This window comes from Trichechus manatus, unplaced genomic scaffold, assembly GCF_000243295.1.
Source record: "Trichechus manatus latirostris isolate Lorelei unplaced genomic scaffold, TriManLat1.0 scaffold00254, whole genome shotgun sequence".
In the NCBI taxonomy this organism is placed as follows: domain Eukaryota; kingdom Metazoa; phylum Chordata; class Mammalia; order Sirenia; family Trichechidae; genus Trichechus; species Trichechus manatus.
In genome coordinates this window covers 2,005,232-2,021,694 of record NW_004444190.1, presented here as the reverse complement: position 1 = coordinate 2,021,694, position 16,463 = coordinate 2,005,232, and the positions used below count along the sequence as shown (strand labels likewise).

General features: G+C 40.4%; 1 protein-coding gene across 3 annotated transcripts; it reads left to right on the top strand.

The window, feature by feature from the left end:
* Positions 1 to 1,199: 1,199 nt before the first annotated feature.
* CDKN2AIP (CDKN2A interacting protein) lies at positions 1,200 to 4,795 on the top strand. 3 transcript variants are annotated; one of them, XM_004389675.1, is made up of 3 exons: positions 1,200 to 1,639; positions 2,120 to 2,250; positions 2,671 to 4,795. In XM_004389675.1, the coding sequence occupies exons 1-3, from the start codon at positions 1,368 to 1,370 to the stop codon at positions 4,020 to 4,022; spliced, it is 1,755 nt and encodes a 584-aa protein (XP_004389732.1). In that variant the 5' UTR covers positions 1,200 to 1,367; the 3' UTR covers positions 4,023 to 4,795. The 3 variants fall into 3 exon arrangements, with proteins under 3 accessions (XP_004389732.1, XP_012414949.1, XP_023580436.1); XM_012559495.2 differs by having other exon boundaries at positions 1,228 to 1,639; positions 2,120 to 2,219; positions 2,671 to 4,026; XM_023724668.1 differs by lacking the exon at positions 2,120 to 2,250 and having other exon boundaries at positions 1,400 to 1,639; positions 2,671 to 4,026.
* The last annotated feature ends 11,668 nt before the right edge of the window (positions 4,796 to 16,463 follow it).

Genomic DNA, 16,463 nt, shown 5'->3' with positions numbered 1-16,463 from the left:
CATCTTTTTTTGTTAATCTTATCTAAACATTTTTTTTTTTGCTTGATTATCCTGATTCAACCATTTTTACGTTAGAGCCTCAAATAATTTATTGAAAGGAAAATTTCTCTCAATTTCGTTATTAGTACGTATCATTTATTATCATTTTTAATACATACCTAAAATTGGAAACGTAAGAATAAGCCTGCCGGCAGTGATAATACATCTTGTAACTATGGAAATTTTAAAGGGGGAAAAACATGGCTCTAAGAAGGAAAGATTTCGGGCGGTAGAAATTAACAGGTTACGTTTCCATGCCACCTCCTGACTATTGTTCCAGTTGGAGATAACAGTGTTAGTTAATTTAAGGAAATACTATGGAGACTGAATCCTGTCGGTCCTATCGACCAAAAAAGAAAGCGAGAGAAAGCAGGCACTACCAGGGCTGACCGACTGACCTAAGGAATTGCGGTAACCAAACCGAACGCCTGAGGAGGCAAGGACTAGCTTCAAACAATGGACGCCACAAGGCAACCCCGAACTGGATTAATCGTTTAACTTTAGAATTATTGCTTCAGTTAACACGCACCCCCGCACTCCTAAATCCCCTCTGAGAACGTATCGGACTGCTTCGCTTGTCTACGGTCACAGCAGTACAAGCTGTTTTCTGACATTACAAAAAAAAAAAAAGGAAGCGAGCATTTGTTTATTTTGGTCCGGCTCCAGAACAGGAAGGGCGATCCATAGACCTCGCAACTACCAGCCGCTCAGCCTATCAGGGTGGAAGTGAGCCTCCAGCAAAAGAGAACGTTGTCCGCCCCTCCCCTACGTGGGCGAGCCCCGGCTCCCGACAATCCCTGCCGCCGCGGCCCCCGCCCCGGCTCCCCCCCCCCTGCTGCCGCGCCGCAGTGGGCCTGGGCGGGGAAGAGATTCGGCGGGGCGTGCGCGGCGTCACAAAGCGAAGCTGAAACGCTCGAGTTTCCCCCAAGATCCAGGTCGCCTCGGGCGAAGCCCACTTGCGGCCCGCCCCCGGCAGCGTAAGACCAAGCGCCGCCTCGCTCCTCCCTCGCGTCCGTCTCCCTCACGTAGGCCGGTACGGCCGCAACCTCGCAGCGGCTCGAGCGCCGCAAAGCGTCCTGGGAGTGCCGGCTCGCGCCGGAAGGACACGCGGGCGGCTCGGCGGCGAGATTATAAAGGGGAAGGAGTCGGCGGCGGGCGGAAGTGGGCGGTACAGCGGCGATCGCTGCTGTTAGGTGTTTGGGCCTTCCGAGGGGCGTTCTCGTAGGGCCCCGCTGAAGGCCTCGGTGACAGGGCCGTTCGTGCCCGCGGCTCCCGCCTCTTTCCCGGTACAGCGTCTGCTCGCGGCCTCCGCGACCTGCAGGCCCAACATGGCGCAGGAGGTGTCGGAGTACCTGAGCCAGAACCCGCGGGTGGCTCTCTGGGTGGAGGCGCTGCGCTGCGACGGCGAGACTGACAAACACTGGCGCTACCGCCGGGAGTTTCTACTTCGCAACGCCGGGGACTTGGCCCCCACTGGCGGCGTTGCTTCCAGTAACACGGATGAGGCTGCCGACGCCAAGAGCGGGACTTGCAGTAGGCAGCTGCAGCAGCTCATCTCCTTCTCCATGGCTTGGGCAAACCACGTCTTCCTCGGGTGCCGGTGAGTGAGGCAGCGGCTCCAACCAGCGCTCCCCCATTTTGCCTTCCGCCCCCCCGAGCTCTCAGCGAAAACCCGCTCGCAGTGGGGAGGGAAAGTGTCTGTGAAGCGCGGGAGTTCACTGGACCGGCTGCCTTCTAAGAGTGAGAAGGGCGTCTCCGCGAGAAGCAGACATGATTAATAGACCCCCGGTAGGGACCCCCGTTATGTGGGGGACTGCTGAAGTTGTTGGCGTTGAGCTGACAAAGCTGTTGTGGATGGACAGTGGATTTAAAGGTTTATTAGGATAGACTTTGCTTCCCAGACCCTGGGTCATTTGTTTACGGAGTGTCCCGGAAGCAGAAAGTTCCTGGCAGTTAGTTCACTATCTTGATTACGACCATGAAATGCAGTACCTTTGGCCTGTTTTGCACACCAAAAATATTAGAAGGGGAAAAAAAACAATTTTTTTTTTTTAAAGTGGAATTTTTTCCTCTTTTTCAGGTACCCTCAAAAAGTTATGGATAAAATACTTAGTATGGCTGAAGGTATCAAAGTGACAGATGCTCCAATCCATACAACAAGAGACGAACTGGTTGCCAAGGTGAAGAAAAGAGGGATATCGAGTAGCAATGGTTAGCAGATCATAGATGTGAACATACATAGGAGTTTAGAGCATAAGTTTGATATCATGTGGCTTTATTGTTGTTACTAATTTTTTAACAAGTCAGAATTTACATAATGTTATTAATCAAGTTTGAATGTTAAACCTAAAATATATATCTGTATGTTTTTAGGCTCTGAATTTGATAGTTTTGCTTGACTGCTTTAGATTTTTGAAATGTCAATTGTGTCTGTTGCTGTTAATTTTAGAAATTAATGATGCTGTTCAACACTTTTAGAAATCAATGAAGTTATTCCACACTTTTAAAGAAACTACTAGTCCTGAAATATTTTGACCTTGTGACTTTATTTTCATAAGTATTTGTCGTATAAATTTTTAGCAGATATATATTAGATGAACTTAATCACATATCTATTTTCCTTTTTTTTAGAAGGGGTAGAAGAACCATCCAAAAAACGAGGCATAGAAGGAAAAAACAATTCTGCAGTTGAGCAAGATCATGCAAAAACTTCAGCCAAAACAGAATATCCATTAGCCAAGCAGGAAAACAGTTCAACATGTATGGGGTCATCCACCAAACTGGAGAGTAGTGGGAACTCAACTCGTAGCTCTGGCATCTCCCTGAATGAGAATAGCTCTACAAGTGAGGGGGATAGATCTAGTTCCAGCCAAAGCAGCAGCAGCATTTCGTCTCAGGTAACAACGGCAGGGTCTGGAAAAGTTTCTGAATCAGAAACTTCGGATAAACATGGTTCAGCACCATTTGTTTCCTCTCTGTTGAAATCAAGTGTGAATAGTCATGTGACCCAATCCACTGATTGCAGACAACAAAGTGGCTCGCCTGAAAATAATGCTTTGGAATGCTCTTCGGTCTCAGCTTCTCAGAGCAGCTCAGAGATTCAGTTGCCCTTGTTGGGCTCCTCAGGAAGCTCAGAAGTAGAATTGCCACTCTTGTCTTCTAAACCTAGTTCAGAGACAGCTTCAAGTGGGTTAACTTCTAAAACTAGTTCAGAAGCAAGTGTTTCATCATCAGTTTCTAAAAACAGTTCTTCATCAGGTGCATCCTTGCTAACTCTCAAGAGTAGCTCCTCAACAAATACATCACTGCTGACTTCCAGAAGCACTTCCCAGGTAGCTGCATCACTGTTAGCTTCCAAGAGCAGCCCCCAGACCAGTGGATCTCTGGTTTCCAAAAGCAGTTCCTTAGCAAGTGTGTCCCAGCTGGCTTCTAAGAGTAGTTCTCAGACCAGCACGTCACAGTTGCCTTCTAAAAGTACTTCACAGTCAAGTGAAAGTTCTGTCAAATTCTCCTGTTGCAAGTTAACCAATGAAGATGTGAAACAGAAGCAACCTTTTTTTAATAGACTGTATAAAACGGTAGCATGGAAGTTGGTAGCTGTTGGCGGCTTTAGTCCCAATGTGAATCATGGAGAGCTCCTAAATGCAGCTGTTGAGGCTCTCAAAGCAACACTGGATGTGTTTTTTGTCCCACTAAAAGAACTGGCAGATCTGCCTCAAAATAAGAGCTCTCAAGAAAGTATTGTTTGTGAATTAAGGTGCAAGTCTGTGTATTTGGGCACTGGCTGTGGAAAAAGCAAAGAAAATGCAAAAGCAGTTGCATCAAGAGAAGCACTGAAGTTATTTCTCAAGAAAAAGGTGGTGGTAAAAATATGTAAAAGAAAATACAGAGGCAGTGAAATAGAAGATTTAGTACTCCTCGATGAAGAATCAAGGCCTGTAAACTTACCACCAGCATTAAAGCATCCTCAAGAATTACCATAATGTGTCCAAAAGATCACTGCATAAAATATCTAGTATTTGAAGAGAAAAACTGGCTTAGTTTTGTACCATATAAAACACAGGCTTTCACAAATTTTATATTCCTTTTTTCCAGTTTTGCAGAAAATTTGCATTCTAGTTCTCTTCACAAAGTAGAATTGTAAATAATTTACAAATGACAGTACACATTAAAAGGTATGCATTAACAGCATGCCAGTATGCTGTTTTATTAGCTGAAGAAAATACTGTCTTCTATTTTTAATGATACATTAGGTACGATGTGTAGTTCTGTAGAGTCTTAAAACTTTTGTACTGCTTTCAATTTAGTGAAAATGTATTAAGTTGTCTACCATGCTTTATTTTTTTTAGCTTGAATAAATCTCCACATCAAAGAAAAGGGGACCATAGTATTTGAATGTCTGAAAGTCTGTGAAACTTAAGGTTTTTAGAATGTTGCCCATAATAGTAAACATGTCTGTTAAAGAATGAAAGAAAAAATAGTTGCCGCAAACTATTTTTAGAGAAGTTGTAAGCATTTTTTAGATATAAAACAGTATAAAGTACTTAATATTATATTCTAAAATTGTTTGAAATTTACCATGATTTTGATTGCTGCAGATTCTTTAAGCAGGTTAATTTATGTTTTGAGGTAAAATACAATTTACACTTTTCTTAAAGACATAAATGTGGGTTTCTATATTAAGCATATTTTGTGACGACTACTATTAACAGACTGATTTGTTTAGATATTAAATGCTTTAAGCTATTTTACGTTTTCAAGAAGTTGTGTTTTTTTTTCCCTCAAGTCAACCAATTCCTGCAAATAGGCTTCCCACTACTAAGTCATTGTAAATTACCACCAAGAAATTTTCATAGCTGATACACAACTTTTTATGCATAGGTAGGTTAAAATTTTCAAATCCAGAAGTAGACAGTTTTTGTATTTACAAATCTCTAGAAGAGTACCGGGAATAATGGAGAGCCATGTTCAGCTCTTGAATCAACCTGTTCAATTGAATTATATTTGTTGGTAATGAAATGGAATCTTGTTTGTGTCTTAAGTGCTTGTGACTATATTATATTGTGGTATAATGTGTTTCATTTTTCCTCATACTGGCCCAAGATATTTTGTTGTCTTCGCGGCCTTTTTTCCAGCTTTCTAGATGCTGTTTTTAGAGCATATTGAGCAGTAATGGTCATAATGTATACAGAGAGAATAATCAAGAAATCATCTTTTATGTGCCAGTTGTATTTGAATGGGAAAGTTGACTGAACATAAGTAGCACAAGGATGTAGACATTATTCCTATTTTATAATCTAGGAATAATAGGCAAGGATTTAGTTTCCTGTACTTGAAATGATCAGGGACATTTTTATTTCACCATATAACCTATAACTGATTCATTTTCAAGGATGTTTAATTGAATACCAAAATTAGAATCCATATTCTGCAGATGGGTTGCCTTTATATATTGTGAGCAGCGATAATGTGAATGTATTGAGGAAGCATTTTTAATTGTCTCACTTTCCTCAGTCTTGGAATGTATGTTTTGTGAGACTGTGATTACCAGAAAAAAGCCAAAAAATTAAAAAACAAGTGTTTTAGAATTTCTCAAGATAGTATGATGCAGAAGAAACCATAAACTTTGGAATGTGTTTTTCTTTTCTTATTGTGCTTTAAGTGAAAGTTTACAATTCAAGTTAGTCTCTCATACAAAAATCTATACGTAACAGGTGACCCTAGTTGCTCTGCCTATACTGTGACAGGACACTCCTCCTTTCCACCCCGGAATCTGTTTTTCTTGAGATAGAATCTTGACTCTTCCTTTTACTAGACATGTAACTTCCGGAAATTTAACCTTTTAACTTTTCTTTATTTGTAAAGTAAGACTAATAGCTTCCTTATAGAGTTATAAAGATTAAATTAGGTAATAAAGTGCTTAGCACAATACAGACATTCCATAGTTTATTAATTGCATATATATGAGTTCTCATTAACCCTCACAATGTCTTGACTAGCTATTCTCATTTGGCTGCCTGTTTTTCAGATGAAGATACCCAAACACAGATAAAGTAATTGATCAAAGAAGATAGAATTCAAGCTTGTATTTGATTCTAGAGCCCAAGCTCTTTATGCTGTATTGCTTATTATCTTTCTCACTTCTCTACATGCTAAAATTTCTGAAAACCCCCCTCAGAGTGATCTTCTACTAGTTTTATCCAGTGATCACGTATCTTTCAGAAGCCTCAACCTCTCTTGAAATGAGTCACTTCAGTAGCTTTTCTGTTTATTAATGCTGCATGTCTTGAATATTTTCAGAGCTAGCAAATCATCCCATATGGGTAGAGTTGAAGTTCATTTAAAAAAAAAAAAAGGCTAAAATAATTTGTAATCATCAAATTTAGTGAAAAAGTAGGTTATCAAGCTAAAAAATAATTACTGATTTTTGTAATTTCAGCGAGGTGAGCCGTCCTGAGGCTGATTTTTCTTGATGGTGCTAAAATCAGGATTTTTCTTTTTAAGTGGTGAAGTTAAAAAGTTGACTTTGAAGAATGGTACTGCCATGAGCTTTTGACCCAAGTTTTTGGGGCCTGCCACTCCTACCACTGACTGGGAAATGGTCATGATGATATGTGTAATTCCAAAGCTTTTGATATATTTTATCAAAAGCTTGCTCCAATTTAAATTATGTATGAAAGGGCCATTATTTTTCCTGCCAGGTGCGGCTTTTCTTGGTACAGATTTCTCCTTGTTTGGGTTCCTAAGTAATGGCAGTGAAAAGATAACCAAAGCAAGAAGCCCCAGGAATTGTGTTGTTACTGTAGTTTAAGGGGAATTTGTGGGCCTTGTCCTCAAAACTTAAGTCCTACATTGATTTACCTTCTAGACACAAATCTGTGATTATCCATTTGAGCATGGTTTCTTAAAAAATATTTTCTGTGGTTGATGAAGAAACAAAATTCTTTGTAGCTTTCCACCATTTGAACAAAGATAGATGATGCATGGCTTGTCAAGCCATTTATTTTCCCATACCCCTCCCCAGGAAAAATATTAAGAGCTTTATCACATTTCCTTAGCTTCCCTCGCTGTTCAGTTGCTACCCAGATAGAACCATTCCTTTTTCCCTTTCTTCCCTATTAACCAGCTTTAATATCCCCCTACTTTTCTGTTGTTCCCCATTTAAAAAAACACTGTTACAAGAAAACCGTTATTTAAAAATGTCATTTTTCTGTTTGTCAATTAAGAAAAATAGTGTAGTTAATGGACAAGGCCCCAAATAAAACAGAGAAAAATAATACTAAACATAAAGTATTAAATATAGGATATTCTTTTTAGTAAAACTACAAATTTCATATGCTGGTAAGGAGCCCTGGTTGCGCAGTGGTTAAGTTTTAGTGGTCTGGATAGATCAGTCCAGCCACAATATTCCATTAAGTCAGAGCCTAAGCCAGAAGCAAAGCCTAAGCTAACCAAAAGGTTGTTGATTCGAACCCACCAGCTGCTCCACAGGAGAAAGATGTGGCAGTCTGCTTTCTTAAGGATTCCAGCCTTGGAAACCCTATGGGGGCAGTTCTGTCCTATAGGGTCGCTATGAGTCAGAATCCGACTCAACGGCAATGGGTTTAGTTAGGGTAGTCCTTTACAGAAAGCAATCACAAATATAGGCATACCTCGTTTTATTGCGCTTCACTTTATTGCACTTGGCAGATACTACGTTTTTTACAAATTGAAGTTCTGTGGCAACTCTATCTAGCAAATCCATCAGCGCCACTTTTCCAACAGCATGTGCTCACTTCATGTCTCTGTCACATTTTGGTAATTCTCACAATATTTCAAACTTTTTCATTGTTATTATATCTGTTATAGTGATCTGTGATCAGTGATCTTTGATGTTACTATTGCAATTGTTTTGGGGTGCCATGAACTGTGCCCATATAAGGCAGCTAACTTAATAAGTGCTGTGTGACTGCTCCAACAACCGGCCATTTCCCCATCTCTCTCCCTCTCCTTGGGTCTCCATATTCCCTGAGACATCACAGTATTGAAATTAGGCCAATTAATAAGCCTATAATGACCTTTAAGTGTTCAAATGACAGGAAGAGTCGCACATTTCTCACTTGAAATCAAAAGCTGGAAGTGATTATGCTTAGTGAGGAAGTCATGTCGAAAGCAGTCACAGACCAAAAGTTAGGCCTCTTGCGCCAAACAGCCAAGTTGTGAATGCAAAGGAAAAGTTCTTGAAGGAAATTTAAAGTGGTCCTCCACAAATGATAAAAAAGCAAAACAGCCTTATTGCTGATATGAAGAAAGTTTTAGTGGTCTGGATAGAAGATCAAACCAGCTACAATATCCCATTAAGGCAAAGCCTAATCCAGAGCAAGGCCCTAACTCTTCAATTCTATGAAAGTTGAGGGAGGTGAAGAAGCTGCAAAAGAAAGGCTGAGGGAGGTGCAGAAGAAAAGTGTGAAGCTAGCAGAGGTTGGTTCGTGAGGTTTAAGGAAAGAAGCTGTCTCCATAACATAAAAGTGCAAGGTGAAGCAGCAAGTCATCCAGAAGATCTAGCTAAGATAATTGAAGGTGGCTACACTAAACATTTTCAGTGTAGACAAAACAGCCTTATCTTGGAAGAAGACGCCATCTAGGACTTTGATAACTAGAGAGAAGTCAATGCCTGGCTTCAAAGCTTCAAAGGACAGGCTGACTCTCTTGTTAGGGGCTAATGCAGCTGGTGACTTTAAGTTGAAGCTGATGCTAATTTACCATTCTGAAAATCCTAGAGCCTTTAAGAATGACACTAAATCTACTCTGTGCTCTATAAACGGAACAACAAAACCTGGATGACAGCACATCTGTTTACAACATTGTTTACTGAATATTTTAAGCCCACTGTTGAAACCTACTGCTCAGAAAAAAAGATTCCTTTCAAAATATTACTGCTCATTGACAATGCACCTGGTCACCCAAGAGCTCTGATGGAGATGTTGTTGTTAGGTGCTGTCAAGTCGGTTCTGACTCGTAGCAATGCTACAGGACAGTAAAACTGCCCCACAGGGTTTCCAAGGAGCAGCTGGTGGATATTAACTGGCTACCTTTTGGTTAGCAGCTGAGCTCTTAACCACTACGCCACCAGGGCTCCAATAGAGTTTCCAAGGAGCAGCTGGTGGATTTGAACTGCTGACCTTTTGGTTAGTAGCCAAGCTCTTTAACCACTGTGCCATCAAGGATCCTTGATGGAGATGTACGAGGAGATTAATGTTGTTTTCATGCCTTCTAACACAACATCCCCTCCACGTGTCTGTCAGTTTTTGGTACTGTGGGGGCTTGCATGTTGCTGTAATGCTGGAAGCTATGCCACAGGTATTCAGATACCAGCAGGGTCACCCATGGCAGACAGGTTTCAGCTGAGCTTCCAGACTAAAACAGACTAAGAAGAAGGACCCGGCAGTCTACTTCTGAAAAGAATTAGCCAGTGAAAACCTTATGAATAGCAGTGGAAGATTGTCTGATATAGTGCCAGAAGATGAGCCCCCCAGGTTGGAAGGCACTCGAAAGATGACTAGGGAAGTGCTGCCTCCTCAAAGTAGTCGACCTTAATGACGTGGATGGAGTCAAGCTTTCAGGGCCTTCATTTGCTGATGTGGCAAGACTCAAAATGAAACAGCTGCGAACATACATTAATCAGAACATGGAATGTACGAAGTATGAATCTAGGAAAATTGGAAATCATCAAAAATGAAATCGAACACATAAACATTGATATCCTAGGCATTAGTGAGCTAAAATGGATTGGTATTGGCTGTTCTGAATCAGACAATCATATGGCCTACTATGCCAGGAATGGCAACTTGAAGAGGAATGGTGCATTCATTGTCAAAAAGAACATTTCAACATCTATCCTGAAATGCTGTCAAGTGACGGGATAACATCCATACACCTACAAGGAAGGCTAGTTAATACAACTATTACTCAAATTTACACACCAACCACTAAGGCCAAAGAAGAAGAAACTGAAGATTTATACCAACTTCTGCAGTCTGAAATTGATCGAACATGCAATCAGGATGCATTAATAATTACTGGTGATTGGAATGCAAAAGTTGGAAACAAAGAAGGATCGGTAGTTGGAAAATATGACCTTGGTAATAGAAATGATGCCAGAGATCCCATGATAGAATTTTGTAAGGCCAACGACTTCTTCAGTGCAAATGCCTTTTTTCACCAGCATAAACAGCGACTATACATGTCGACCTCACCAGATGGGATATGCAGCAATCAAATCGACTACATCTGTGGAAAGAGAGGATGGAAAAGCTCAATATCATCAGTCAGAACAAGGCCAAGGGCCGACTGCAAACAGACCGTCAACTGCTCATATACAAGTTCAAGCTGAAAGTGAAGAAAATTAGAACAAGTCCACGAGAGCCAAAGTATGACCTTGAGTATATCCCACCTGAATTTAGAGACCATCTCTAGAATATATTTGACGTGTTGAACACTAATGACTGAACACCAGACGAGTTTGGAATGACATCAAGGACATCATACATGAAGAAAGCAAGAGGCATGAAAAAGACAGGAAAGAAAGAAAAGACCACAATGGGTGTCAGAAGAGACTTGCTCTTAAACATCGAGTAGCTAAAGCAAAAGGAAGAAATGATGAAGTAAAAGAACTGAACAGAAGATTTCAAAGGGCAGCTTGAGAAGACAAAGTAAAGTATTATAACGACATGTGCAAAGACCTGGAGAAAGAAAACCAAAGAGAAGAACACACTGGCATTTCTCAAGCTGAAATAACTGAAGAAAAAATTCAAGCCTCGAGTTGCAATAGTGAAGGATTCTATGGGGAAAATATTAAATGACACAGGAAGCTTCAACAGAAGATGGAAGGAATACACAGAGTCATTATACCAAAAAGAATTGGTCGAGATTCAACCATTTCAAGAGGTAACACATGATCAGGAACCAACGGTACTGAAGGAAGAAGTCCAAGCTGCACTGAAGGCATTGGCAAAAAACAAGGCTCCAGGAATTGATGGAATATCAATTGAGATGTTTCAACAAAGGATGCAGCGCTGGAAGTGCTCACTTGTCTATGTCAAGAAAATTGGAAGGAGCTACCTGGCCAAGCTACTGGAAGAGATCCATATTTATGCCTATTCCCAAGAAAGGTGATCCAACTGAATGAGGAAATTATCAAACAATATAATTAACATCACACACAAGTAAAATTTTGCTGAAGATCATTCAAAAGTGGCTGCAGCAGCATATTGACAGGGAACTGCCAGAAATTCAGAGAAGATTCAGAAGAGGACGTGGAACCATCTGACATTGCTGATGTCAGATGGATCTTAGCTGAAAGCAAAGAATACCAGAAAGATGTTTACCTGTGTTTTATTGACTATGCAAACGTATTCGACTGTGTGGATCATAACAAATTATGGATAACATTGCGAAGAATGGGAATTCCAGAACACTTAATTGTGCTCATGAGGAACCTGTACATAGACCAAGAGGGAGTTGTTTGAACAGAACAAGGGGATACTGTGTGGTTTAAAGTCAGGAAGGATGTGCATCAGGGTTGTATCCTTTCACCACACTTATTCAATCTATTGCTGAGCAAACAATCCGAGAAGCTGGACTATATGAAGAAGAATGGGGCATCAGGATTGGAGAAAGACTCATTAACAACCTGCGTTATGCAGATGACACAACCTTGCTTGCTGAAAGTGAAGAGGACTTGAAGCACTTACTGATGAAGATCAATAACCACAGCCTTCCGTATGGATTATGCCTCAACATAAAGAAAACAAAAATCCTCAAGCTGGACCAATAAGCAACATGATAAATGGAGAAACGATTGAAGTTGTCAAAGATTTCATTTTACTTGGATCTAGAATCAACACCCATGGAAGCAGTAGTCAAGAAATCAAATGACACATTGCATCAGCCAAATCTGCTGCAAAAGACCTCTTTAAAGTGTTGAAAAGCAAAGATGTCACCTTGAAGACTAAGATGCGCCTGACCCAGGCCATGGTATTTTCAATTGCATCAAGCTGGACAGTGAAAAAGGAAGACTGAAGAATTGACGCCTTTGAATTGTGGTGTTGGCAAAGAATATCGAATGTACCATGGACTGCCAAAAGAACAAACAAATCTGTCTTGGAGGAAGTGCAACCAGAATGCTCCTTGGAAGCAAGGATGGTGAGACTGTGTCCTGCATACTTTGGACATGTTGTCAGGAGGGATCAGTCCCTGGAGAAGGACATCATGCTTGGTAAAGCAGAGGGTCAGCAAAAAAGAGGAGGACCCTCAACAAGATGGATTGACACAGTAGCTGCAACAGTGGGCTCAAGCATAACAACGATTGTGAGCGTGGCACAGGACCGGGCAGTGGTTCATTCTGTGGTACATAAGGTCACTATGAGTCGGAACCAACTCGACGGCACCTAACAGCAACAACAACAACACAACATCCTTTCTGCAGCCCGTGGATCAAGGAGTAATTTTGACTTTCAAGTCTTATTATTTAAGAAACACATTGTGTAAGGCCATAGTTGCCATAGATAGTGATGCCTCTGATGGATCTGGGCAAAGTAAATTGAAAACATTCTGGAAAGGATTCACCATTCTAGATGCCATTAAGAATGTTCATGATTCAAGGGAGGAGGTCAAAATATAAACATTAACAGGAGTTTGAAAGAAGTTGATTCCAACCCTCATGGATGACTTTGAGGGTTTCAAGACTTCAGTGGAGGAAGTAACTGCAGATGTGGTGGAAACAGCAAGAGAACTAGAATTAGAAGTGGATTCTGAAGATGTGACTGAATTGCTGCGACCTCATGATAAAACTTTAACAGATGAGGAGTTGCTTCTTATGGATGAGCAAAGAAAGTGGTTTCTTGGAGATGGAGTCTACTCCTGGTGAAGATGCTGTGAACATTGTTGAAATGACAAGAAATGATTTAGAATATTACATAAACTTATTTTATCTGATAAAGGAGCAGCATGGTTTGAGAGCATTGACTCCAATTTTGAAAGAAGTTCTACTGTGGGTAAAATGCTATCAAACAGCATTGCATGCTACAGAGAAATCTTTCGTGAAAGAGTCAACTGATGTAGCAAACTTCATCATTGTCTTATTTTAAGAAATTGCCACAGCCACCCCAACCTTCAGCAACCACCACCCTGATCAGTCAGCAGCCATCAATATCGAGGCAAGACCCTCCACCAGCAAAAAGACTGACTCACTGAAGGCTCAGATGATGGTTAGCATTTTTTTAACAATATTTTTTAGTTAAGCTATGCAGATAATTTTTTTTAGACAATGCTATTGCACACATAATAGACTACAGTATAGTGTAATCATAACTTTTATATGTACTGGGAAACAAAAAAAATCACGTGACTTGCTTTATTGCGATATTCACTTTATTGCAGTGGTCTGGAACTGAACCCGCAGTATCTCCGAGGTATGCCTGTACTCTGTGGTTTTGAAACTTGATTGATAAAATCAGAATGCCTTTTTGGAAGTTATCAGGAAACAATCACACTTAATAATTAATATAACAAGCAGTACACTGTGAACTATAAAGCTACTTTTATATTGGGTAGAACTGATATAATGCATATAACTTGTATCAAAATGAGAAAAAATATAAATTCATGAAAAGTTGGATTTCAGGGTAAGAATTATCTAACATATTCGTTATGACTTTTTCATGTAAATCAGTTTACCAGAGCTTGGGTACGTCTCTGAAATGATAAAAATCAGAGTTTTAAATATGTGATCAGTGGTTTTCAAGCTTATTTGAGCCAATTTCTGCAAAGGAAAATGGCACTGTGTATGTAAAACAAGAGCAGAACTTCTTTGGTCGAAGGAAGGCAGCCATACCCCACCACTGAATTCCTCTTCCATTCTCAATTCCTGAGGTACCTCCTTGGACTATGAACTAAAGAGGACTTAGCAACTATGAGGCCCAGTGTAGATAGCCAGCTTCCTTCTGTATCAGAGTGGATGTAGGTAGAAAAACCACCAGCTTACTACAAAATGGAATCAATTTGGTTTAAAGTAATATGCTTTCTTAGAATTTATAATTAGCAGGAACTCATAGAGGGTCAGCAAAAAAGAGGAAGCCCCTCCACGAGATGGACTGACACAGTGGTTGCAACAACGGGCTCAAGCATAACAATTGTGAGGATGGCGCAGGACCAGGCAGTGTTTCGTTCTATTGTATATAGGGTTGCTATGAGCTGGAATGAACTCGATGGCACCTAACAACAACAACAATATAGCAAACTTGTTGTTGCAATGGAGTTCGCTCCAACTCATGGTGACTCCATGTACAACAGAATGAAATTTTGCTCAGTCCTGCCCCATCTTCCTGATCGTTGGTATACTTGAGTCTATTGTTTTGGCCACTGTATATTTTGAGTGCCTTTCAACCTCGGGAGCTCATCTTTCAGCAATACATGGGGCAATACTCCGTTGTGATCCACAGCGTTTTCACTGGCTACTTTTCAGAAGTAGATCGCTAGGTCTTTCTTCCTAGTTTGTCTTAGTCTGGAAGCTCTGCTGAAAGCTGTCCACCATAGGTGACTCTGCTGATATTTGAAATACCGGTGGCATATCATCCAGCATGATAGCAACACATAAGCCACCACTGTCTGACAAGCTGACAGATGGATAGTGACATACCAGGCTTGTTGTGTGCCACTGAGTTGATTCCTACTCATAGCAACCCTATATGACAGAACGGAACTGCCCCATAGGGTTTCCCGGACCGTAATCTTTATGGGAGCAGATCGCCAGGGCTTTTTCCCAAACTGCCAGCCTTTCAGTTAGCAGTCGAGTACTTAACCATTGTACCATCCCAAAAAACAAACCTATTGCTGTTGAGTTGATTCCAACTTATAGCAACCCTATAGGACAGAGTAGAACTGCCCCATAGGGTTTCCAAGGCTGGGATCTTTACCGAAGCAGACTGCCACATCTTTGTCCTGTGCAACAGCTGGTGTGTTCAAACCACCAACCTTTCGGTTGGCAGCTGAGTGCTTAACCGCTGTGCCACTAGGCTCCTTACATCACGATTAAGGGACCATTATTTAAATAACACTAAAAAAAAAAAACAGCTACCATTTATTTTTTATTGTGAAATGCAACTGCAAAGTCCATATATATAAACCAAACCCATTGCCGTTGAGTTGATTCCAACTAACAGCGACTCTATAAGACAGAGTAGAACTGCCCCACAGGGTTTTCAAGACTGTAAATCTTTACAGAAGCGACTGTAGCATCTTTCTCCTGCGGAGCAGCTGGTTAGTTTGAACCACCAACCTTTCAGTTAGCAGCCAAGCACCTCAACCACTGTGTCATCAGGGCTCCTGATTATTAAGTGAACACCCATGTAACAATTACAGGTAGTTGTTTTTGCAGTGCTTTATATCCCATCATGTGAATAGCTACCATTGATTGGGTGCCTACAATGCGTTGGTGCTTTACGTATGTCTCATTTAAGCCTACCCTAACCCTATGTGATGGGTTGGTATTTTTAATCCTATGTTACAAATGAGGAAACTGATGACCATTTTGAATTGCTTCCCTCAAATCACATAACTAGTAAATGCTGAAGCAGGGACTCAAATCCAGTGTCCTCATAAAAGACAAAACAATGACTTGGTTCTAATTTGGGGCACTGAATGTGAATGCCAATCAGACATGATGTCCCATGATACTTGTTTCCTATATTCCAGAAAATAGTAACTGTCATCATATTTTCAAGAAAATCTGAGAATTTTTTTTTTTTAACTGTCTAGGAAGCTTCTAAAAAATAAAAGCAAACTTTAAAGGAAATTGCTCATGTGTATCTGAAATAATCATTGGAAGACTATTTATTAGGCACTCTATTTGTAGAATTCAAAGGTATAATTTACTGAAACAATGATATATATAATCAATGATGTAATCAATGGTTGAAACAAATTATCTTACAAATCCTATTTCATTACTCTTCACCATTTGTATATTATTAAATATTTCTCTATAATACATAAAAACTGATTCTTATGAAATAAAAACTTAACAGAAGTCTAGGGAAGCATTTCTCATTTATCTTGCTTGGGTGCACCGATACTGGACCATACTTAGGGAGTTATCACACATGCTTAATCTGCAGTTTGGAAAACAATATGTGCACCTTTCTGTCTTTTTTCATTTCAAAATAATATTGAATGCAATTACAAAAAGAAACATTATATTTATAAATAAAAATAAGAATAAAATTTTGAAAATGTCCATTCCTTAGCAGTCATTCTACCATTATGGGAAAGAGAGGATGATGTGGCTTTAGGGAAGTCCACAGCAGGGAGAGCAAGGAAGTAAAAATGTACCCATTCCAGCCCTGGTGGATTTTGAGAAGGGGAAGGCTAAAGAGGAGAAGCAAACA